The 27,132-nt window shown below is 39.9% G+C and overlaps 2 protein-coding genes across 3 annotated transcripts in view; one reads left to right on the top strand and one right to left on the bottom strand.

The window, feature by feature from the left end:
- LOC134209021 (ADP-ribosylation factor 6) overlaps positions 1 to 27,132 on the top strand; it is an 83,423-nt gene that overhangs the window by 42,612 nt on the left and 13,679 nt on the right. The window lies entirely within an intron of this gene.
- On the bottom strand, positions 3,874 to 5,022 carry LOC134209025 (uncharacterized). The gene has a single exon (XM_062685006.1). The coding sequence runs from the start codon at positions 5,020 to 5,022 to the stop codon at positions 3,874 to 3,876; it is 1,149 nt and encodes a 382-aa protein (XP_062540990.1).

Here is a 27,132-nt window from a genome sequence, read left to right as displayed (position 1 = left end):
ACGATGCGCTTGCAGTGATTGTCAGTAAAGAACATCGTTTAAAAGCGTGGTGGTTTTTGTTTTCATATCTGATCATCTGGTGATGGTCACGACATTTTGCAAGACTGTTTTCAACATACTCTAGGGTTACCCCCCCGTACTTATGAGGGTGTCGCTGAGTCGGGGGCCTCTCGTTAAGTAAGTACTACATCAACACTTCCTTCCCCTCCCAAGTTACGGTGAAGATGGGCGTGGCCAGGAGTAGTAATCCTCAAGCTTTTGTGATTTTTATCCTAGATTGAAATCAAGGACCACACCCACCTTGATTTCTGATAGCAATCTGAATAAGGATTTCAAAAGAAAAACACGAGTATCACTAGTGTCCAATCTACGAAGTACACCGTAACTATGCTATGCTATGCTATGCTTTCAACATACTCTAGGGTTATCCATAACATCTTTGGTGTCGGTTTATGGACTTCGAGTTTCAGATGATCTTAATTTGTCAGATAAGTTAATTTGTCGGCAAGCGATGCTAACTTGAATTTCAACAAAAATTAGCCTCCTCAACTTTTTTGGGTAACCTAACATTTTTTTCTTTTCTCGCCCAACAAAGTTGTACCAAAAGGCTATATGATCACTCCAAAAACGAACTTTTTATAGGAGGCACGGAGATTCATAGTTTTATCGACTCAGCTCGACGAACTGAGTTGATGTCTGTATGTGTGTATGTGTACACATTTTTAGACACCCTTTTGCAGGCTTAACATTGTCTGGATTACTCGCAACAAGTTTCATTCGATGGGTAATACTGTCCCGTTGTTGTCCAGATCGGACCAAGGGATCAGAAGTTATGGCCAAAACACTATTTTTTATGCGCAAAACACACTGAAAGCACTCATTCATATTTTTTAGTATTTTTTCTTGCACGAGAAAGGCAACAACACCACTAGGTTGATTAACCATGATTTTTAAATCTTTATTTTGGTTCCTCATTTGCCTAATTTAGTGAGTAAATGGGTTGGTTTTCTGTTGAACAGCCACATTTTGCTACTCATTTCATGAACACTAAGTGCACGTAAAGGCTAGAGCTAATTTTCGATTCCTCAGTCGTGAACCTCTGTAGAACTTGACAACAACCACCACTGATTCCGTGAGGAGCGTTCTCCAGCCTCCGGTAAACGATTAGTGTTACATACAGTGTTTCTTTGACGTATTTCAGTGTCTGCTTCAATCAGTTCCAATGTTTTTCGCCAGGATACGCATGAAATTGGCTGCTTCGTGTTCGCCCTATCAAGTTTTAACTTTAAAGGTTTTCAATCGGCGTTGATCTTAGCTGGCACTCCGACATACCGAAACACCTAAGCAATCCCTTCAGCTACCATCGCTGGTTGATTCTTAGTATGCCTGCATTGAAACTGTCCCATCTCACCGGAGTCCGTCATCCCAAACTGCTCCGTTATTTTCCGCTTAACATCTTGTAGCACCTTTAGCGAAAAACTTGCAAATAAAACGTAGTCAAGATACAGGCCCCGAATCACGTGCTCTTTCCCGGATCCGATCGTGTAAAGGCACTGGCTATTGCCGCTATACACGAATCCTATCCTTTTTGACATGCTCAATCGACACACAATTCCCCTGTTCAAACCCGTCTGGTAGAGCCATGTAGATTTCTCCTGACTGCTCTCCGTTTAGGAATGCGATCTTAACGTCCATCTGGTGGATGTCCATTCCTTTGTGGTTCGCTGATTTCAACATAAGGTCGGTTTTGGTGTAATCGAAGCCTTTCTTTTGAAGGTTTATACTGTTATCGTTTATGTGCCCAAACGTCGATGCTACAGTTCTGAACACGGCGAACATGGCGATATGGCAGACAACGGTGGCGGTATGGTAATGAACCTAGGAGCACGCGCGCAGGACATGCGACTTCCGGCTTCGAATCTCCAGCAAATCCAGATCGGAAATCGGAAATCGGAGATCGGCTGGCTGAAAAACAACAAAGCCCCTGGAGTTGACCAACTACCAGGAGAGCTGTTTAAACACGGTGGTGAAGCACTGGCTAGAGCGCTGCATTGGGTGATTACCAAGGTTTGTTTATTCTTTGTTTATTTGTATACATTCATCTGACACTTTGGTGGTCTTAAGGTGATTATACAATCAAGCCATGTGGTGAATTTCAAATTCACCACAGGATTTTCTACTCCTACTATCAAAAATTCAAATCTAGCGTAATAATTTTCGTATGATGCTGAAATCAAAGTCGATTGTTCAGCATAAGTAACCAAACGATCTACGGATGTTTCATTCCCATGGGTATTGTAGTTCTCTCAATTCGTGCCCTTGAAAAATCACTAGAAAAAGCACGTGGTTTCCAAGATGGCCGGTTTGTGGCGTTGTTGTATAACCACCTTAATGAACAATTGGCCTAATATACTAACTAACTAAAACATACAACATATAAAAACGCCTTGAGAAATAAAAATTATGCTTAGAAAATAGTTATCATCTTAATGAGAGTCGTTCTTGAAAGGTCCGCGTGATTAAGTTGAAATCAAACAGTTCAAAAACGTCATTGAAAATACTACACATAAATCTAATAGGATCATGCTGACCATACTCAACGTTTCGCGTTTCAAGGTGGAGGAAATTCCCCTGGCGTATATATATTGATCTCAGTTAGAACAGATGGGGCGTCAATTTCTCCTTTTAAAATTTTCGCCACAAATACAGCTTGAGCGATGGATCGTCGTCGTTCTAGTGTTTGTAGTCCAAGAAGTTGGCAACGTTCTTCATATGGAGGCAGGTTTGTGGCATCATTCCACGGGAGGAAGCGCAGAGCATATCGTAAGAATTTTTTCTGAACTGATTCGATCCTAGCAATCCAGTTGGCGTGGTATGGACACCAGGAAACCACACTTGACTCCAAAATTGATCGTACCAGCGAGCAATACAGTGATCGCAGGCAGAATGGATCATGGAATTCTGAAGAAATTTTGAGTATAAATCCAAGCTGTCTACTTGCTTTAGAAATTACATTAGAATAGTGGACTCGAAATGTGAGGCCACTATCCAGCATAACGCCCAAGTCTCATACTTGCGTTACTCTTTGCAACGGCTGGTCTGCGATGGTATAGTCAAAGACAAATGGTTTGATCTTTCGATGAAACGAGATGATACTGCATATAACAATGCTAACTGTCATGAAGTTTCTGGAACACCACATTACAAAACAATCTACCATCTTCTGAAGCTCTTTGTAATCTTGTAAACTCTTAATTATCATGTAGATCTTGACATCGTCTGCGAAAAACGATCGGCATCCGGGTGGCAAAATATATCGATTTCATTTATGAATAGCACAAAAAGCAATGGGCCCAGATTGCTTCCTTGAGGAACTCCGGAAATGTTACAAAACGTTTCAGACTGTTCAGTTCCTATTTTGACACACAGTGTGCGATTAGACAGGTACGATCTTAACCATGAGACAAATGCAAGGGAAACGCCAATAATATTTATAAACGCTAGTAATATTTCATGGTCAACACGATTAAAGGCTGCTTTGAGATCCGTATAGACAGCATCAACCTGAGCACCAGAATCCATGCTACGTAGGCATGTGGAAAGGAATTGAACTAAGTTCGTTGAAACAGATCTCTTTGGAAAGAATCCGTGTTGATCAGAGGAAATGTAACGCCAGCAAACAGAGCATCATTTACAATAATCTCGAACACCTTCGAGCTAGCACACAGCGAAGTAATGCCACGATAGTTTTGAATGTCTGCCTTGTCACCTTTCTTATGGACAGGGAACATAACCGATGATTTCCAACAAGTAGGGAATTTACGTTGCGCCAAGGAATTATTGAATATAACAGTGAGTGGATATACAAAAGCATCAGCGCATTTTTTTTAACACACAGGCTGGAATTCCGTCAGGACCAATAGAGCTGGACTGTTTCAATTTATCGATTGCTGCTTTAACAAGATGCGTAGAGATTTCGAAGCAACTTAATTCAACCGTATTCCTAGGAGTGTCATGAAGTGCTGCGATTATTTGCGATTGCGATGCCACAGAACCGTTGAATGCAGTCTTGAAATGTTCCACGAACAGGTTGCATTTACCCTGCAGCGTACTGGCGGACTTGTCCTTAAGGTACATTTCCACCGGCAATCCATTTCCTTTCCTTTTGGAATTAACGAAAGACCAAAACTGCTTCGGGTTCCTACGGAGGTTGGACTGTGTACGGATCATGTATCGCTTGTAGAGAAAACGTTTGTACAGACGATAACTGTTACTCGCCTGAGTGAAAACCCGCTTCAAGAATGGACAACGAGATCGACAGTAACTACGTAAAGCTTTTGACCTCGCTCGTTTCAACTGACACAATCGGGAATTCGACCATGGTGGTTTAGGGACAGGTCGACGGAGAGGAACGCAGTCAAGGATGGCTTGATTCACCTGCTCGTTGAAGTAATCCACTGCGTCATCCACGCAAGTTGCCGTACCAAGAGCTCGCCAGTCAATGGCAGAGATTGTCTCACACAAAGTAGTGTAATCGGCGCGATGAAAATCCAGGCTATGTAGATCCGCGACATCTTCGTATACCGTTGGGAGTTTCAGTTGAATGGTGATCTCAAGGGCCGGATGGTTCAGATCGAGGTCGATCAAAGGTTCCGTAGCATTAAAAACAGAAGATTCACTTTTGATGTTGTCATTGACTAGAACCAAGTCAAGTATACGAGAATTGTGATTAGCAATCGGGTTGATTTGCGTAAGGCCGTTTAAACTGAATCCGTCTAACAAAATTGAGGTAGAGGCCGGGAGGTACGATTGCTGCACATCCAAGACCGGGAACGTATTCTGCGCAGTAGACCAAACCAGATTGGATTGATTGTAATCTCCAAGCTGAATTGCGACGTCCAATTCATCCAAATCTGAATGAATTGCCAGAATAGATTCGACATGATTATTATTATCAGTGACATTTGTTCGCCGGTCTGGCGGTTGGTGAAGAACTCCGATGCAAGCAGTACCAGTGAGCATTTTAATCCTGATCCATAGTTGTTTGAGGGAGTCACAGACCGGTGTAGGATCTATGCAACAACTTAAACGCGTCGATACGGCAATTAGGACGCCGCCGCCTCTTGATTTAGTGCTGTTTCGGTGGTTGCGATCATTTCGAAAAACAGTATACGAGGTATCGAACAGTTGCGTAGACAAAATGCGGTCATCAAGCCATGTCTCTGTAAGGACTATGACATCGTAGAATGAATCCGAAGCAGTTAAGAAGAAGTCATCAATCTTAGTGCGTAAGCCTCTAACGTTCTGATAGTACATTTTAAGTTGGCCTTCGACTGAATCCGTACTATTACTGACAGGAAACCGGTGGACATCAAAGTTGACGGCGTTGGATGTTGTACTGCTACAATGTAAGGGTGCATCAGGCAGAGAGAATGAAGGACAGCTTGGGTACTTGCCTGCGAGGAGATTTCGGAAGACCCCTTCCATATCCACGGGAACAGGGCCGGGGTGACTCTGATGACATGAATCGGTGGCGTCATGAAAATGGCTGCTGATGTTGGATGGCGCGACTGTTTCGGGATGGTTGGGGACTTCCTTACGGCTATCGCAGGTGCACCCCGGATGGTGTAAATCGCAAATACACTACTAAAAATCCGCACATATTTATTGGCAAAAATCCATAGATTTAACTTATTATGTATATCAGCGCACACATAACCATTCTCCACGCGAACTACTTATAAAATATATATCCAAATAAACTTTATGTGTGGTCTCGAATTAGCAATTATTTAATTTATGTGTGGTACTATATCGATTATATTAGGGTGGAGCTATTGCAAAAATTTATAACGGCGACACATATATCTTATATAGATATTTTTGGCAGTGTAGGGTTTCCGTTTTCGCTGGTGCTGGAACATACTGCTATCTTCAAAATGTGATCGTTCTTGGGCAGGGACGAAAGCCGTAGCTTTCACATTTGAACAGGTTGGATGAGTGATGGAGTAGATGGCGTTAAGGTTTGGGAGGATGAGGTTCTGCCGCAGGAGTGGATGGAAGGTGTCGTGTGTCCCATCTACAAAAAGGGCGATAAGCTGGATTGTAGCAACTACCGCGCAATCACATTGCTGAACGCCGCCTACAAGGTACTCTCCCAAATTTTATGCCGCCGACTAACACCAATTGCAAGAGAGTTCGTGGGGCAGTACCAGGCGGGATTTATGATACGGGATTAACTGATACGGTTGATCAAGGCGACGATGAATCGGGTGATGTGCGTAGTTCGAGTTTCAGGGGCATTCTCGAGTCCCTTCGAAACGCGTAGAGGGTTTCGGTAAGGTGATGGTCTTTCGTGTCTGCTATTCAACATCGCTTTGGAAGGAGTAATACGAAGGGCAGGGATTGACACGAGTGGTACGATTTTAACGAAGTCCGTCCAGTTATTTGGTTTCGCCGACGACATTGATATCATGGCAACTTTGAGAGGATGGAGGAAGCCTACATCAGACTGAAAAGCGAAACTAAACGGATTGGTCTAGTCATCAACACGTCAAAGACGAAGTACATGATAGGGAAAGGCTCAAGAGAGGTTAATGTAAGCCACCCACCACGAGTTTCTATCGGTGGTGACGAAATCGAGGTGGTTGAAGAATTCGTGTACTTGGGCTGACTGGTGACCGCCGATAACGATACTAGCAGAGACATTCGGAGGCGCATAGTGGCTGGAAATCGTACGTACTTTGGACTCCGCAAGACGCTCCGATCGAATAGAGTTCGCCGCCGTACAAAAACTGACTATCTACAAAACGTATATTAGACCGGTAGTTCTCTACGGACACGAGACCTGGACGATGCTCGTGGAGGACCAACGCGCACTGGGAGTATTCGAAAGGAAAGTGTTGCGTACCATCTATGGTGGGGTGCAGATGGCGGACGGTACGTGGAGGAGGCGAATGAACCACGAGTTGCATCAGCTGTTGGGAGAACAATCCATCGTTCAAACCGCGAAAATCGGACTACTGCGGTGGGCCGCGCACGTAGTCAAAATGTCGGACAGTAAACGGGTGAAAATGGTTCTCGACAACGATCCGACGGGAACAAGAAGGCGAAGTGCACAGCGGGCAAGGTGGATCAATCAGGTGGAGGACGATTTGCGGACCCTCCGCAGATTGCGTGGTTGGCGAAGTGCAGCCATAGACCGAGCTGAATGGAGAAAACTTTTATGTGCAGCACAGGCCACTCCGGCCTTAGTCTGGTAATATGTAAATAAATAAACAGTTCTGAACACTTCCTTATCCTACCTCACAAAAACATGGCTTCACTGTGAACCAGCTTCGACGAGAAGAGTTCAAGTTCATATACCTGGAAAAAATCGTTCCCTCATTAATGGGTACTTTTTCTCGAATCAACAACGAACGGTCCATAGACATAACATCGAAAAGATAAAAGGTCGAAAACGATAAAAGATCGAAAGGGACAAAAGGTACAAGAAAATAGAAGAAGGAAGAAAGAAGAAGGAATAAAAAGAATAAAAGGAATACGGAAGAAGAAAGAAAATAGAGGGGACGAAAGAGGAAAAAAAGAAATACGGCAGAAGAAAGAAAGCGTAGGAATACGGAAAAAGGAAGGAAAAAAGAAGAAAAAGGAAGCAGGAATAAAAAAAGAAGGAAGAAGGGCACAGTAAGAAAGAAGAAGAAGAAGAAGGAGAAGGAAGAAATCAAACTAAGAAGAAAAAAGACAGAAGAAAAAAGGAAGTAGAGATGAGAAAAGAAGAAGGAAGACCATAGAAGAATGAAGAAAAAGGGTGGAAGGAAGGAGGAAGAAAAAATAAGGAAGAAAGAAGAAGAAAGAGCAAGAAAAAGTTAGAAAAACGAAAAAATTGAAAATGAACAATGTAGGAGGAAAGAAGAAAAATGAAGAAAAAAACAAAGCATTCAAATTCGGGAAGGACTAGCAACTTGATTGTGTGTTGGATGTCAGCTGTTGTATTTGAGTGTATTTGAAATGACTTTTTCTGTCTCTGCTTTTGACTTTTTCCTGTTGTCTTATTCTCTCTGCTCTCTGCATTTTTAATAAATTTAATAAATAAATTAATGAGTAAACGAGTTTCTCCTTGCAGTTTCTCTCGTCGACACGCACCCGCGACTATTTTACAACCACGATTCACTTCTGTTTTTCCTGCATCGAACACAATACGCATTTCGATTTTCTAAGCCTTCATTACGGAAAACAAATTGCACAGCAATTTTGAAATGAACAAAGCATCCTCAATTGAACAAGCGATAGCGATATTGTAGATAGCGATAGACCGCTTCCTTCGGTGATTTCCACTGATCTGAGGTATTTATAACGACTCAAGTTGGACACTTTTGAGCTCGAAAGCAGTAGCACTCAAGAGGAATTTTCACGCCATGTTCAGGCCATCGTTTGGTTGCTGTTAGTGACTAGAAAGGCATTGTAAAAAGAATTTAAGTTCTTTTCAGGACCAACATTTTATAAGAAGAAAGGGTTAGTTGCGGGTTCCGGGACATCAGTGGAGGTACTGAAAATGTATTCTAAATGGTGACATTTTAGCGGGAAATCATCAAGTGATTGTCGGACAGCAGCAGCAGTGAAGTTAAATGTTTACGGGATGCTCGGATTAACGTTTGGTTGCTGTGAGTGATTAGAAAGGTGCATTGTGGATTGAAAATCGGTTCTTTTCAGAAACACCATTATATACAAGAGAAGGTAGAGCCTGCACAAATTTTCTTCAAGTTGTAAATCATAACCGCTCGTTGGAGGGAGACGCAGTAAAAAAATATTCAAAGGATGGTGTCTATTATGTTTCGGCGGTAAATGATTTTCTCCGTCTGCGGTGCGAAACTTCCTCTCTTCTGTGAGCGTGGCTGGGGTCCTGAAAAGGGCCGTTTTTGGTGGAGCTACGTCGTCGTTCTCGTTCACTTGGAGCTGGTTTACTTGATGATGGCTTTGATTATCTCCAGGAGGATTATCTCCGAATGGAGTCAAGCAAACAAGATGTTGATCTCGAGAACGGGTGCGACATTAGCAATCTTATACTTTTGCGTCAACTGTATTCCCGAGCGATTTTTTAAAGGAATTTTCAAAGTAACTGCTAAAAGAGTTTCCAAAGGAATTCCTTAATATGTTTCTGAGGAAATTTCTAAATGAGTTTTTTAACGGAAATCGTAAAAGAATTTACAAAGTAATCGCCAAATGATTTTATTAAGGAATTTTAATAAGAAGTTCTGAAAAATTTCAATTCCCGGAATAGTTCCTTAAAAAGTTTTCTGAAATTTCTTTAAAGGAAGGACTGAATTTCAAGTCCATAGGAATTTTTAAAGAAGTTTCCGAGAAATTTTTTAATTAAATTTCCGAAAAAAAAACCTCCAGGAATTCTTTAAGGAATTTTAGAAGTAAATCTGAATAAATCTAATTTTCAAAGGTATTCCCGAAAGTTTATCTTAAGCAATTTTCAAATGAGCTCCAAAAGGAATTTCTGAATGAAATCCCGGAGGAAGTTCCGAAAAAAATCTTACAATTCCCTTTTTTGATGAAATTTCTGAATACATTCCTGGATGATTTTCCGAAGGAATACTTGGAGGAATTTTCGAAGGAGTACCTGGAGGAATTCCGTATAGAATTTCTGCAGGATTTTTTAAATGAATGGCTGAGCAATTCCTAGAATTATTTTCTAAATAATTTCTTAATCAACTTGCGAAAAAAAATGTTGTGAGGCCACCAATAATTCCGTTTGTTAAACATTTGTCGCAATATTTACTTGCTTGAATTGAATGTTTTTCTGCAAACATCTATATAAAAACATGTCAGGAAGACGGCTCCACCTGGAGCCTACATATCGAACCCATCAACACATGGGTCGGGACCTACGGCTTTACTTTCTATCCGAGGTAAGGCGTGACCAGACATTTTTCTTCTTAGAAAATGCCAACGGTGCCGAAGGAGATTGAACCCACCGGCGCCGTCCAAAAAAGAAGCTATCTCTGGAAGAAGCATATTATTCAACACTTTGTCTCAATGATGTTTATATAAAATAAGCAATTTTGAAATTTTGTTCATTCAATCCTTTGTCCACTCGACTTTTGGTTTTGGACCTTTATCCCACAGTCCTACCTACAACCTTATTCCAGCGGTAGCTGAAGTTATAATAATATGATTCCGCGTTTGCGCAAATCCCTTTCAAATAATATTTGGTAATGGCCATCATTATAGTCATAAATATAGATCCGTGTGAGCTTATTTTACCTCTATACATGCTATTCAACTCATATCACGCTTTTTGATATTGATGCAATCTATCGCTACCTTCGACACAAAACCGTTTAATCGATTATACCGGCTCAAAAAATAGTATCCAACTGATCACTATCGTTTATCGCCATAGTATTTCAATAGTGGCAATGGCAATGGAACAGACAAGTACGATACGACGCGGATGTTTATTTGTACTCACGGTAGCCTAGTCATGAAAAAAATGATATGGATTATCATACGCTATCAACATCAACCGGAACAGGTGCACCATAAAACCAAGTTTATTTATAGAACCTTGAACCTGACAACTTACACAGCGTACATCGATTTTGATAACCGCACGCGATGAGCTACCAAAACTGCTCGATTTACTGCAAACCTATAGGCCGAGCAACTGCCAACAGTGAGTGTATACCCAAGTTCGAAGCTCTTATCATTAATGTTGCATATTTGATTCCGCGCATACATAATTCTTTCCGTTACGAAGGCCGGATAGTGGACCGACGTGGAATCAACAAACCAACATCAGCGATGTGGAATGTTTTGACTCAAGTGCTTCAAGAGTCAGCTTACGAACAAACACAATATGTATGTGTACAAGTGAAACGGAACACTCTTCGGAGATTTCTTATCTTTGTTTAAATTTACACGGTTTGGCCGCCCCATTTGGAGGAGACAAGAACTTCATCGCTGATTTATGCGGCCCAAACTCTCGGTTGGCTCGTTTCGATGGAACTGCCTACTTAGGAGAATTATGTAGCCGAATAGGCCGCGTTGTGATTACATGAACCGTTTCGTACCTCGTGATTATGGTTTATATCGAGATTGGAGTACCTCGTCGACAGCTTCAATTGCGCTGCCTCTCTCGTTCAAGTGTCCGACGCCATGTACTCATTACGTCATTAGATAACAGCGATGTGGTGCGTTTTTGCGTAGGGGAAGTGCACCGGTTTTGGCCAACTTAGTGCCTAATTTGGCCAACCCTCAAGAATACATAATTTTCCAAAATAATCGATCAGTTGAAAGCAGCGTTGAATCGTGAGGGATATATCTCTTGTTGGAACTAATAAAACCCTCCCGAATTGCTTTATTTTTTAAGTTATTCGTAAAATTGGCCAAATTAGGAACATGGCTAAAACCGGTACAGTTCCCCTATATGCTTTCATGCGTAACCGCGCAACAGTATGTAGCCTAGCAGACGTTATGATAGCAAAGGTCGTCCAAGACATTTCCTGGCTATTCCTATATGTAGCATAAAAATGGGTCGGTCGAATCAACCGGTGCTTTACGGTGATGTGATTGATTGTTGTCTAAACAGGAACCGATTACTCTGTTATAAAATCAATCACTCATCCGGATTCCCAGACAATCCTGGGGAAGCGTTTGAGTTTATTAATGAGTTGTACTACACGCATCGAACAACGTGGACCGTAGTAGATAGTCATCCGGTTTAAGCCGGGAGATGATGGTCTGATCTTTTCACTCTCTTCTGACATGCTCTTCCTTTTATACCTACTAACGGTTACCATGCACTAAAATCTCACTTATACGCAGAGCCTTATTATCTATTCGATTCTGTATCTTATTTGATAGAAACTAAATATATGTGATGAACTTAAATTTAAATAAAAAATCACAATAAGGCCGACACAAATATTTGAAAACTATTTTGTCTCCCCCCCCTCGGATTTTTGTTTGTAATATTTTGACGGGGCACCAAAAAAAAACATTCGGTTAATTTTGAGGATTTTCAAAACATTTTTTAACAAATCCGATGAGTTTTTAGATTTTTTTGATTTTAATATTTATTTTTTTATTATCCCCCCTTGACCCTTCGGATAAAGTTAATAAAATATTTGTAACGGCCTAAATTATGCAAAAAAGTGGAAACTTTACTTCAACTCCGTATAAGATGAATTTATATAGATCTCTTTTAATGATAAAAAAAAGTATGCAGGGGACTACGCTCGCAATGACATTCAACTTTATTTGTTGTGTTGGATACTTGATTTGCCGTATACTTGAGGGAGGCTTTTTAGCGTTTTTGGCACACACACATTGTACTCTTTTAATCGTTAGGAAGTACTGATCTCATATGCTTTTTGTAAGTCATATACAATGACGCACATCAAACATTATGATGTGGCGGTCAACGATAGTATTGCCAAATAAATAACATTGTTTTTATCATTAAAGACGAAAAATGTTAAAATTGTAGCGCAATAGTAAATTCGATAACCCTATTTCTACTATCCACCTATCATTTTTGAACAACTCCAATTTGCGGGAGAACTGAAACTACGATACGCCTGGTCGTGGTCAACCAACAGACATCAATAACAGTAGGCCTAGTTCACTCCTCAGCCAGCGAGCGCGTCTTATTTTGCCATACGAGGGCAGAGGGGCAGAGCGTCTCGCATTCGTCGTTTCGCTTCATTTCTTAATGTTGTTACTGCTTTGTTATGTCAATCAAGGAAAATAATCAAATTTCCGTTGAGTTATTTGCGCTCGAACATCATATGAACGCCTATCTGCATGGCTGTACAACTGTGTGCATGCTGGCTAGTTGAATGCGATAAATAAATAAAGCGGTTCTGCCTTCCACAATATTGACATTACGACACTAATGAGTGCATGGGTCCCACCAAAATGTCTTCTTCTTTCTATTATACATGAAATGAATGATTTTGGTGTCTAAATAGGTAAATGCTAAAAATTTAAATCAAATGAGACTGTTGACCTTTTCGCATAATAGTTTATTTAAAATATAAGCTTTATTGCTTGATAAAGAGTATCTTGATATGGACCGTAGTAAACTTTATTCCCAGGGAAAAAAAATCTGAGAACTTTGCAATCATGTCTGAAAAGGCTGTTCTTTTTTATAATTACAGTAATATCCCGATGTTATCACCCTCTGGTGAATTTTGGGGTGATTAAACAGGGCATGTGACAAAATCGAAAAAAAAATATTTTCAATTTTTTAATTAATTTCACAAATATGAATCATCGCAAAATGCGTGAACGGTACCCGTTATTTCTTGTCGAAAATGCTTACAGAATCCTTTACTGGTACTCAGAAGTCATTCATAATAAACTACAGGCGGTGAAAGTTATTTCATGAAAATCATTGTTGTTTGCGGTATTATTTACGAAAATTAAAAATATAACTAAAATTTACAAAAAAAAATGGAGTGACAAAATCAAGACGAAAACGTGATAGAATCAGGTCGAAAACGTGATAAGATCGGGGGTAGACAAAATCCGGTAGTGAAAAAGTAGAAGGATGTATCAGAGACACGACCGCAAAATTAACGTAGAATTACGTATTAGAGTGCAGCGACTCAGAAAAGAAATTATAGATTTCTTGCCTTTAATCATTTTCTGAATTTGATTTTCAACATTTATCAATTCACGCGCTAGATGACTAATAGCCGAAATGTAGGCAATTAACTGACAATTGGGAAAGTTTTTTGATCACCGTACATGACTCAATCATTATTGATTTATTGGGATTTATCGGTGATTGAATTAACTAACAAGTTTTCAACAAAGCCTGACGAAATTTAATTTTTCATTTGGCTGAGTTATAAGTCCATACTTCCTGACCACTTTTCGTTACGGTCTCAAATTTGATTCTGCAGAATAACCCCCCTATGTTTTCCCGAAGGACGTATTCTACGTCAAAAAATCTGAAAATTGCATCACGTTAGCCATTGAAAGTGATGTCTGTGCTAGAGAATGCATGCATATTGAATGCCAGGTTGAACCTAATGAGTACATGTTTATTCCAAGATTACCCCTGTTAAAGTTGATATTCAATTGAAAATTTACTCAACTGTTAGCAATTTTCATACTTATTTGAATACGACGTTGTTCTGTTGCTCCCAAGCAATTATGCACTTTGAAGAAAATTCGTCTTAGCTAAAACTTCTCCCATGTAATATGATGGTTATGATAAGAACCTGTTTGTTTTCCACGATACGCTTATCCAATCACAAGCAGCAACACAGCTTATGATTTGTACTTGGAAAAATATTTGTCTCGGCTCAACCTTCTCTTGTGTGAATTTATGATTCTGAAAAGAACCCATTCGTTTTCAGTAATGCACCTTCCCAATCACAAGCAGCGACTAAACCGAAGCAGAATCTAGAGAAAATTTCATTTCATTGCTACTGACCCCAATGTCAGCCACTCGATAAGTTACCGCTAAAACGCGATGGACAGCATCCATGCGAATCAATTTTCGCAGCATCCCCCTCCGAAGAGCGCTTGCGCTGCTGCCGACGCCAAGCGTCAATAATTTGCACTTTGAAGAAGTAAAAGAAGAAGCAGAAGAAGAGGCCCTGGTTATGTACGAAAGCACTGGCACCGAACGAACGAAAGACGGAGCAAGCAAACCGATGTCAAGCGATTATAATTTGCACTTTGAAGAAGTACAAAAAAAAAGAAAAAGAAGAAGGAATAGAAGAGGCCCTGGTTATGTACGAAAGCACTGGCAACAAACGAACGAAAGGCGGAGCAAGCAAGTCGATTAAAGAGGACGTAGCTCGTAGCTTAAAACGGCCCTTTTCAGTGCCACAGTCCCACTCAAAGAGAAGAGGAATTTTCGTACCGCGCACGCCGGAAATCAAAATTTTGAAATGAATTTCCACTACTGATGCCACTGTCAGCCAATTTATGATTTGCCGCTGGAACACGATAGACGTCATCCATTCTAATACATTGTTTTGCAACGTCTCCCTGCAAAGAGCGCATGGGCTGCTACCGACAAAGAATTTTGCCAAGGGATTATGAACTGCATTTTTTGCAAATGTTTGTCTTGGCTCAACCTTCTCTCGTGTCAAATGATGATTTTGTTTCCAATAAATACCGAAATCAGAATCTTGGGAAAATCTCATTTGACTGCTAACGCAACTCAATGATGCGAGACGTCATCATTGTTTACTTCCCGCACTTTTACTGCTACCTATTCCAATTTTCTACCGTCGCCAAGCGGTTATGATTTGCACTTAGTGAGAAAATATTTCGGCTCTACCTTCTCTTGCGTACAATGGTAAATTTGACAAGAATCGATTTTGATCCACAATGCGCCTTTCTAATCATTCAAAGCAAACAAACGATAGTCCGTACCTTGCGTAAAAATGTCACTTTTCTGCTAAGTAGCCACTATTAAGAAAACATTTTCAGTGGCGCCACTGGTATCCAGGGACCTCAACCCTTTTTTTTTCAAATTTTGGTCCTGAGAAGAACCTTTCTTTCCACAATTCGCCACTAACAGTAACTAAACGATAGTCCGAAGATTGTTGCTTTTGGCGATGGCCTCTCGATGTTGCGCTTTCTGCTGGGACTGCTGCTACGGGCGTCTTCGTTATTTCTGCTCTCCGAGAAAACTTAATTGAACTGAGGATTGGAGTCGAGCCCGTAAGTTGCACAATTTTGATGTCTGTGCTTGCGATGCACATACTCGATTGGTTGGTTTACCGATTTTTAGTGCCTAGTAAAATTCAAATTTTTAATAGTTTAGCACCTTGAATGCATTTTTCCGATAGTTGAGTAAAATCTTAAAAAGTTCGTCGTTCGATTAACACCAAAATCTTTAAAATCGGTTGAAAGATGGCTGAGTTATTAGCCCATACTTACTGACCACTTTTCGTGACGATCTCAATTTTGAATCTGCAGAATGGCCCCCTATCTTCCGGAAGGACGTAATCCTACGTCAAAAATCGGGTCAACACTGTTTTTTTATCTTATCACCTTTATGCTGCACAAGAAAGACACCACCCCAATAAGTGGATTAATCTATTTTTATTTAATAATTTCCAGCTTCATTTTTGAATCCGATTGAAAGTCGAACCAATTTGAATCTTCCTTTCTGTAGGTGCCTTCAAAGCGTAAAAAATGATTTAAAACCGCCAAATAGCACAGTTTTTTAGTGGGACCAATTAAGGCTGTTTGAAATAGACTACAGATCATAATGATGATGAGTGACGGCTAAGCGCTTTATGACTGGCGTCAAGCCAGAGATGTTTACATGCCATGAAACATAGCTTCTGAATCAGATTCTAGTGCTGAAGAGCGGTTTTATTTTTTCTAATGCATCATCGCTATAAAGAATCAGTTAAATTAGGCCGGTGATAAGTGGCGCACGATTAGTTTCGATTGTACCCAAGGAAACAAAATGAAATTCATAACTGAATGATAAAGTGATGAATTTCAACACTAATGCTAATGGTTTTTTAGTAGAAACACGGAATAAAATTTCCTTTATATGGATTTTTGCTGCCTTTCTGTGACAAGTTTCCCAAGCAGAATGACAGCTTCGCGTAGCTACTGAATTAAGTGGCTAGTGCTTCATAAACCTAAACGAGAATATCACTGCAACTGGGAAGAGCAGTAGCGTATTGATCCACAAGGTTGTTAGTTTAATTAGATGAATTTATGAGTGGATGAAGTGAGCGTGAAAAAAAAGAAGGAATTCAAGTGGACGATTTCCACATCTTGATGGGGCTAATCGCTTAAGTGCAGTGTGGCTCTATCGCCGTCCAATATAATTTCATTCACTCTGGATGCTAGTGTTAAGTACTTGCCTATAAGTTTTATATTATGTACCTATATATGTGGCTGAGAGGCGATAAAGCTGTAGCTCATGCAAGTTGTACATTAGATATTGGGTTTTATATTGCAATTGTAGTTTGAATAGTTTTATTTAGGGATGGGCGTTTAAAAAAAAATCGTTGCTGTTGGATCGATGTTTTGATTGTCAAATATCGATATCAAGAAGTATTGAAGCTAAAATACTAAACATCAATATTCCGATATATCGATACTTCACATGACATTTTTGCTATTTTTATCGGATGAAAGCTGATGTAAGGACTGTTCATTAAAGTAAGTGGACACCTTTTTATGAATGGTTTAAGGTTAAAACTTAACGAAAAATTGGTAATTTTCGCTCTGTGTGTAAAGGAATTGTTTACTTTTGCAGCACACCTAAACAATTTGGAAAAACCTTAGAAATTCCGAACGATAGGTCGGATCAGTTTATCAACTCGCAGATTAATTCTGCACAAATGGTACAGTGCATTTTGATGGACGACGAGATATACGTCAAATTGGACTTCAGTAGATTTCCAGGGCCACATTTTTTCAACGCTGAACAGAGGGCGGATGTGCCTGATGACGTGCGATATATCCGAACCGAAAAAAAAAATGGGAAAATGTTTTGGTATGGCAAGCAATTTGCTCCTGTGACTCCGTATTTCACAAACAACGGTGAAAATTGAAGAAAATAGTGTATCAAAAAACGACTTCTAACCATCTACCGAAAGCATACTGATCCTCTATTGTGTTTGCCGGATCTGGCATCGGCTCACTACGTTTCTGCTACGTTAGAGATGCTGCGGAAGGAAAAAGTCGATTTTGTCGAAAAATGCCTAAATCCACCAAACTCCTCTGAACTGCGTCCTATCGAAAAATACTGGGCTATAATTAAGCGGCATCTTACACACCATCTCGTCCAGCAAACTGAATTGCTGGAATTGCTTCAGTAAATTTCCTGTTGCTGAAACTTCAGCTAAGTTGGTTTTGTTAGCTGAAAATCCAGCAATTCTACGACATTGCTGAACATCCAGCAATGTATATGTCAAACACTTATTCGTTCATTTAAATTGCCATGTTGCGACAGCGGCGAAAGCGGAACCGAGCAATAAATTGGTAATTTGCGGTTTGGAGATAACAACAGCATTTTGTAAGCAGTTTGCAGCCTATACCTTGGCCTATACATATTTTTTTAAGACTTATTGAATGTGGGGGGCTTATGTTTTTACCATATTTTCAATGAAAACTATTGGCAAACACAAACTTAAGATTTTGCTGAAAAACCAGTAAAATTTTTGCCGCGATAAAATTGCTGGAAACCAGCAATAGTTCTGTCAAAACGCATTGCTGTCTTGATTGCTGTAAATACAGCAAAACATTTTGCTGAATTTATTGCTGGTTGAACAGCACAAAAAAAATCAGCAAAATATTGCTCGTTTCCAGCGAAAAAAAAAATAAGTGTGTAAGGTAGATGCTGTAGGATCAAGCTCTGTTCATTGCTTCAAGAAAATTTGGTCTGCGGCACAATGAAAAGTTACGGAAGAAGTTGTGCAGAATGTAATGGGAGCTGTCAAGAGAAAAGTCCGAGCATTCTTCAGAAAAGAGAAGTAAATATTCTAAATCACGTGAATTCGTTCATATGTATGTTGATTGTCATTTATTTAAAGCAACCATATGAATTTGTTCCAAAATAAACATGTTCCTTTGAAAAACAGTTGTCCACTTTCTTTAATGAACAGTCCTTATATTATATTTCCCAGTTTTTTTTTAAATTGCAGATAATGTTTCTCTAAGTTTCTCTAAGAAATCCGATATAACTTACAAAAAAAAATCGATACGGTCAAACATCGAACATCCAATAATCGATAAATTAAAGTAAAAAAATCGATACTCAAGATATTGCACAGCACATGTTTCGAAATAGACAAATTGATATGATATTTGCGAAAATTAACGTGTCTTGGAGGGACTAGAACCTTCAGCCTCCTACTTGACGATGGACGTAGCTTCTTTAAACCATTAATTTTCAGCGACCGCAGGCCAAAAAAGACATACTGTTAATTCAAACCCAAGCTAAGTTGAACGAATCAGAATCATATTTAAATCATCAGAAGGGATTTGAACACAATAGGTATGCCCCCTCACTCCACTAATGTATTTATTTTCAAATAACAATATACAACATTTCTTCTTCTTCTTCTTATTGGCATTACATCCCCACACTGGGAGAGAGCCGCCTCGCTGCTTAGTGTTCACTCAAGCACTTCCACAGTTATTAACTGCGAGGTTTCTAAGCCAAGTCACCATTTTTGCATTCGTATATCATGAGGCTAGCACGATGATACTTTTATGCCCAGGGAAGTCGAGACAATTTCCAATCCGAAAATTACCTAGACCGGCACCGGGAATCGAACTCAGCCACCCTCAGCATGGTCTTGCTTTGTAGCCGCGCGTCTTACCGCACGGCTAAGGAGGGCCCCATTTCGCGCGATTTGCCGTTTGTTTTGTACTTTGGAAAAACATCCAAACTCTAGGCATTATCTTGTTTACTTAACTTGTGCTCCAACAAAAACGCTATCCCTGAATACTGCTCTTACTCACCGAGCCGGGAACACACTTTTCACCTCCAGCAACTTCAAATGTTTTCCAATTCTACAACTATTTTATGGAAACTATACACAATTTCAAATCCGCACTAGATCTTTTGAGTTCCAACCACCCCCAGCTAAAATTCCGAAAATGCCGTTTAGCCGCAAAAATCGTTTAGCAGAAAGGTCTATTTGGCCGAACGGATCCGTCTGACCGAAACAAAAATGTCGTTCTATTGTATTGATCCTTTATCAGAAAAAGACGTTTACCCGAATGAGTCATTCGGCAGAACAGGTTTAACGAATGCCATTTTCGGGTGCCAGGCCCGTTTAGCTTATAATGGGAATTTTTGCCAAACGACCATTTGTGCCTCACGGCATTTCGACTACATTCGGCCAAACGGCCTGTTACTGCAAACGGCTGTTTTGGTCATATTACTAGTTCGTCCCTGTTGGCCGTATGTCAATTTTGTTCGAATGACTTTTACAGCCAATTCGTTTTTCGACCTAGAAAAAAACGTTCAGTTCAGCAAGATTTTTCTTCAACCGTCTAAGACGAATTAAGTACTCTCCATTTAATTCCACCAGTTAATTTTCGTTATCTTTGCAGATACGTATTTCGACCACAACTGTGTGGTCGTCTTCAGTGTCTTGTACTTGACTCGACTAAATGGAGAGTACTTAATTCGTCTTAGACGGTTGAATACATTCCACTAAAAGAGCTTTATATATTTTTCTGAAGATTTTTCTTGAAAATTCTTAACAATTTCATGTGAAATTTTTGAACTATTTTTCGTGCAAATTAAAATGAATCTTCCATGGAAATTCCGAATACCTTATCGCGATTTTTTTTTTCAAATAATTGCCCTTAGAAATTCAATACATTTTTGTTTAAAAATTCATCAGATTTTTCCGGAGAATTTCGAAAGATTTTCCCGTTAATGTTCTGAAAATGTCACGAGAAAATCCAGAAATGAGAACGAACGCAATAAAAATAATCGTTTTGCTGATTCACGGCACAATGGTCGGATTCGTCAAATTTCATTACCTAAATCGATAAATTGACGACCATCAGCACTAGAGTTTGGACATCTTCAGAAGAAATGATCTACGTAAATTATCATTAGGGTGGCCCTTTTGTGACAAACTTTTTGAAATGTATTTTTATTGTATTATGTATTATGTATTTTTAACTAAATTTAGATAGGGTGGTCCCTAAAAAAAATGTTTTCAGTTACCACTTTCATCAATTGAAATTATTTTCAAAAACTGTCTTAGCATAGCTTCTAAAAGTGTATCTTCAAGAATGTAGAACATCTCTATTTTTTGATAAATTAGTAAAATTTGAAGATCAATTAAAGAAACTTAAGCAGGTAGTCACTGAAGACCCTCACTTAGAAACTGAGAAAATGAAATTGTTCTGCGAATAAGACATAACAAGTCAACTTGAACTTTATGGTTTCTTATTTAACCACAAAAGTAGCGCACTTGAGCATTTATTTCATGAGAATACCTTGAAAATCGATCCAGTCAGCCTAACGGCAAAACGAGTTGATTTAAGTATTTTAGATAAACCCACTAGTAATAAATAATGAAGACTGGATGGGTAAAAAATATAACTTTGAGCGTTTATTCCAGGTAATAAATCCTGGGCGTACTTCTTGGGAAAACGGCGGTCCAAATCTACGATCAGGATCAATAGTTTTCTACACAGATGGTTCGAGGCTGAACAACCAAGCAGGAGCCGGGGTGGTTGGCCCAGGGGCAGCAATCTCAATACCCATGGGTAAGTGGCCCACTGTGTTTCAAGCTGAAATACAAGCGATTTTGGAATGCTCTAATTTGTGTTTGCGACGCAAATACAGGCATTCAAATATCTGCATTATGTCGGACAGTCAAGCCGCTTTGAATGCCTTGAAGTCAGCGACATGTACTTCTAAACACGTCTGGGAATGTATAAATTCCCTTCAAAACTTGTCTTGTTGTAATCAAGTCACTTCATATTGGGTTCTTGGCCACTGTGGAATTGATGGGAACGAGAGAGCCGATAAATTGGCAAAACTCGGATCATCAAACAGTTTCTGTGGACCAGAACCGTTTTGTGCTTTATCTGCATGTGCTCTAAAAATAGTGCTGAAAATGTGGATAACCTCGAAAGTAGAAACAAATTGGAAGCACACTCCAAATGCGAGGCAGTCCAAAAGGTTTATCATACCAAATATTTCTGTAACCCGTAAAATCTTAGAACTTTCCAAAAAAGGTCATTGTCCGAGCCGTTATCACTTGAAGCAAATGAAAAAACTTCAAGATGATTCATGTCGATTCTGTGGCATGGATAAAGAAGCCTCGGAACACATTTTATGCCATTGCCCGGCAATTGTCAACAAAAGAATAAAGTTCTTCAACAAAGGGCTATTAGAACCCTATGAAGTTTGGATGTTTCAATCTATGGTTGCCTGCACTGCTGATAGCACACTATCGTTGCGCTGCCTTTCATTTGGTTGATCTTTCCTCTCTGTCTTCGTAAAACTGTCAAACATCAATCACTATAGCAGTCGACTCCTCCCAAAAAAATTCCTCGTCCATCACTTCTCATCAAGTTCATAATTTCTTTGGCATCGCTGAGCAGTGTCTAACACTTGTTGCGTCCTCGAGTTGCCGTTTCAGGGATATCTTCCCACAAACTGTTAACGGCCTAAGATCCGTTGACATCTTCTATCCTCTCGTATAGATTCTGTTCGGTACTGTTTATCTATTCCTTCAACTGCCAAGAACTGATTTTTTTAACTCAGCGGTCTGTTACTTCTTGAATTTGAAACTCTGCGCTCGATTTTTATCGACTAGGAGTTATGACGATACCTCATGTCATCTCATGTCGACAACGTACAAAAAAATTCGTCAATCGATTAGCACGCAGTTAGTACGGGACAAACGAATTTTTCTAACCCGATAGGCGCGTTGGCGTTTGCGAAGACTAAAACAATGTTCTGGGTGTTCCCATAGGCCTTATGGAGGCTTCACGGTGTAGGGCTCGTTCTGCTCTGTCCCACTATAAAGTAGGTATGGTATATAAGTGAAGTGTTTCCAAGGGATTCCTTTTCGACACATTGCTGTATTGTTTACTTGATCTTCACGTGATAACCATGGTTTTAACCATCCCATCCATTTTTTTGGAGGCCCATAGTGTATAGTATTGCTTACACTATAGAGTACCTCGCCGGCACTCAGACAATAGATCAGTCGTCCCTAACATGTTCGCTGTTGTGAGCCGCTTCTAAGGTCGATGACATGCGGAGCGCGTCTAAACACACGTAAGGCAGAATAATAGTAAGAGGAATTCTTTTGTCTTGGACGCGTTCACGCACGCACACGCGTCAGTATGTCATCGGCCTAAGGGCATTTTTTCAAGCTGCGTGCACGGCGCGTCCACGCAAGGTACCCAGCATCGAATGTCTCTTCTTTTGCGTCATGAATCGTTTATTCGCCAATAGATGTTTTTTAAATTTGAAAACAGTCTTATAACACTAAATCGACTTATCCACCTTGAAATGGTATCCAAATTAGCTGAACACTTTACTGAAGGGCTTATTTTAGCATATGAATGTTAATTCTGGGCTGACCGGATGAATTACTGATTCTTTTGGAAAACATGAAGAGATCTAATGTATCTTTGCTATGTATTACTCAAACATAGATAAAAATGGTGCTGTGTTGATTGTATAACATTTCACCGAAAACTATTTCACGGAATTCATTTTCGCGGTTGAACATTTCGCGGAATAACATTTGGCGGTTTGTAACTTTTCGCGGTACGACATTTGGCGGTTTGTACCTTTTCGCCGAATGACTTTTGGCGGAATGTATCATTTCGCGGAATGTTAATAATACTAGTCTTTGTTCATTCAGCATTCCCACAATTATTATCTGCGAGTTTTCTAAGCCAAGTTTTTGCCTTCGTTGAACACGAGATTAACACGTTGAAACTTTTATACCTAAAAAGCCGATTTTTTTTTAGATAGTTTTCCTAGACCGGGCCAGAAGTTGAACCCAACCTCCTTCAGCATAGTCTTGCTTGGCAGCATCGCATCTTCCCGCACAGCTAAGGAAGGCCTCCCAGAATATTTAGAAGTTGTTTTCAAAATTTCAATTGCCCCTTATACCGCGCAGATACATCCATTTGAAGAAGGCGTTACCCCTCCCTCGCCTTATACCGGGCAGACGCGTTCCCTTAAAGAAGCCATTATCAACTCCTTTCGCCTTATACCGGGCAGATGCATCCATTTAAAGAAGGAGTTACCCCTTTTTTCGCCTTATGCCGGGCTTACGCGTTCATTTGAATAAGGCATTATCATATCCTTTCGCGTTCTTTTAAAGAAGGCATTATCAACTCCTTTTGTGTTAAATATCTTGGCTGTGCATATGCACAGCATATGTTTCGAAATGGACAAATTGATATGAAATTTGCGAAAAAGAATCCACGTGTCTTGGAGGGACTCGAACCCTCAACCTCCTACTCTCTAGATAGGCGTGATAACCCCTACACAACAAGACCACTTAAAGGTCACGTTTGCGGAAAAGCCATCAGAATCCGAGTACCAACCTCCACCGCGGTTAGCTCTCTTTTTTGCAAATTGAATATCTTTCGGATGCTTGATTTGCCCAATCTCCACATTTGCTTTACTGTTGTATATCCACAGCCAAGCGAGTGCACATTGTTTATTAAACGAGAGGATCGCACTCCATGCCCCCCAGCAACGGACTGGGCGGGACGGTATAGAATGCGAATTCAATCGCACTCTGCTGTGCCTTTTGCTTTATATCGGGCAGATGCATCTATTTAAAGGAGGCGTTACCTATCCCTTCCCCTTATACCGGACAGACGCGTTCTTTTAAAGAAGGCATTATCAATTCCTTTCACCTTATACCGGGCAGATGCACCAATTTAAAGAAGGCGTTACCCCTCCTTTCGCCTTATACCGGGCAGACGCGTTCTTTTAAAGAAGGTATTATCAACTCCCTTTGCCTTATACCGGGCAGACGCGTTCTTTTAAAGAAGGCATTATTAACTCCTTTCGCCTTATACTGGACAGATGCATCCATTTGAAGAAGGCGTTACCCCTCCCTTCGCCTTATACCGGGCAGATGCATCCATTTAAAGAAGGCGTTTAGCAGGTATTAGGCGAAATATCATGTGCTGCCTTCTTTAAATGTTCGCATTTGCCCGGTATAAGGCAAAATCTGTTGTTTCGCCTTCTTTAAATGTTCGCATCTTTCCAGTATAAGGCAAAGTGTGTTGTTTTGCCTTCTTTACATAGTCGCATTTGCAAATATGTTTTGCAACCCAATTTTGTTGTTGTTGGGATTTGAGTCTGGTGTAAACTCAATGATTATACGCTTTACATTAAAATTAAATTTTGAGGCTATTCAAAGCTAAAGAACACATTATTGAGCTACTTGTAACATTAGTAAAATTAAACATACGAATTGGTATTGACCGCGAAATAGTACTAATCGCGAAATGTTATACCGCAATATGATCTGAACGTGAAGTGGTAGACCGCGAACTGGTACACCGCAAAATGGTTAACCGCGGAATGTGTTAGCGCGAAATGTCGTACAATCGTTTTATAAATCTTATACAAACGTCTATCCCAACTTCTCAATGCAAGGTTCATTAAACTTGAGTTGATGTATCACCGTTGATAAGGACAATATTGTAAGCTGTTACAGAATGCACTGACCGCCAGCTTTTTATGTTCTCTGTCATCTGTAAGTATATCATGCATTGGCGTATTTTGATACTATTGGAGTCTTTAGCGTGATAGATAAGATGAATCGCCTGATTTGACGCACGTACCTGATAACAATATTGAACTCGATCAGGAATGAATCGTTTTTTTTCCTGCAAAGCAATTAGTCCGATTAAACGATTTTTCAATTAGATCATTCCTTTCAGCGATCGATTGCTTATTTTAGTTTAACCGGAAAGATGCCGCATATTTGAAACCGTTGCGTTCATAAACAACCTGTCCGTCGATCTGTTAAAACCTGTTGAGCAATTTTCCTTCAATGTTAAACTTTGGATTGGCGCGTTACCGTTGGAAAATAGCTCAATTGAATAAGGTTTCTTCTTCTTTGGCATTACATCCCCCACTGGGACATTGCCGCCTTGCAGCTTAGTGTTCATTTAGTTATTAACTGTGTGGTTTCTAAGCCAAGTTATCATTTCTGCATTCGTATATCATGAGGCTAACACGATGATACTTTTATGCCTAGGGAAGTCGAGATAATTTCCAAGCCGAAAATTTGCATAGACCGGCACCGAACCCAGCCACCCTCAACATGGTCTTGCTTTGGAGCCGCGCATCTTTTTTCCCTTTTTGTATAGTAGGTAATTAAGTATTATGATATTTAAGTATTATGATATAAAGATTAGTCTATACCGTTTAATTCTCTGATAATTTTTATGTAACGTTCTGCGAATTATCAGGAACGTGTGTGGGAAAATGCGTGGCAAATTACAAATACTTGTCGTCATCTAAAAGATTCAACATGATTTTTTCACTGAGAATACATTTTAAGCATGAGCTCTATCAGTCACATACTGCAACACATAATTCATGTTATTTACTCTCACATTAGTTACCATCTCTAGTCTGAACCAGCACTTTCAGTAGCGCCGCTCATTTATTACTTCATTTCACGGTACTTGGTAGAGAGTGAATGGGTATCAAATATTGTGACTGGAAAACATTTTAGAAAAGATTATAACTATTCTCAGAAGCACGCCCACGGATATTTAGCGAAAAAATAGCACCTGGCCCTATGTATCTTTTTTTTTACTACCAATAAAAACACAAACTGATAACTAGCTGATGACCGCGCGCAGCCGGCTGTTCACTCGTGTGTTCGCTCGTGTCAAACAATGAATAATTCATCCCTCTGATTGGGATTTTGTTACCTTCAATGGACTGCCTGACGACCGGTTGGAGGAATGCAACAAATTTAGTATGAACGCTCCAGTTGTTGTCGGGCGCGGTAACTCGAGACCAGACGGTTTTTTGAAATTAAAATCGATACGGTTGACCCTGCACCAGTAATCCAATCGTTAATCGTTTTGTCACCTTATCGTAGTCTCTGAAAAGCGGATGGTGGACGGTTTTGTTTTCATTCTTATGCAATATTCATCCTTATCGAAGAGCTTGATGTGGGGTTTGACAAATTTGTTGAATTTTTTCAATTGATGGAAGATTGGATAGATGAAAGAGATTTGAAATAATGTGGAGAGCTGAGAAGATTTGGATGAAGGAAAATTATATTTAATTTGTTATTTATTAGCAATATTTAGTTAAGCTCTTCGCATTGTTTTACAGGCCAAGTCTAGAACAATACATGAAAGAGCATATATTTCGTCCATTACTACAGATACTAATTTGGCACTACTTACTGCTTTTCAGGCCGGAGCATAGAATTAATGAAAGAGTGGTTGATAGTTGGCACGATACTCTCGCACAGTTGGTGTCATAAGTGCCTACATCTGTGGAACTACCAGATTTGTTCGGTGCTTTAAGCTTGATAGAATATTGGTTGAAATGATATTTTAAGATTTTTTTGAGCTTGTTGTCGAGAAGTGATTTTACTAAATCGAAATGGCTCAATTCTTAATTTA

Source organism: Armigeres subalbatus, chromosome 2, assembly GCF_024139115.2.
Source record: "Armigeres subalbatus isolate Guangzhou_Male chromosome 2, GZ_Asu_2, whole genome shotgun sequence".
Taxonomy (NCBI): Eukaryota; Metazoa; Arthropoda; class Insecta; order Diptera; family Culicidae; genus Armigeres; species Armigeres subalbatus.
This window is presented reverse-complemented; position numbering and strand designations above follow the sequence as displayed.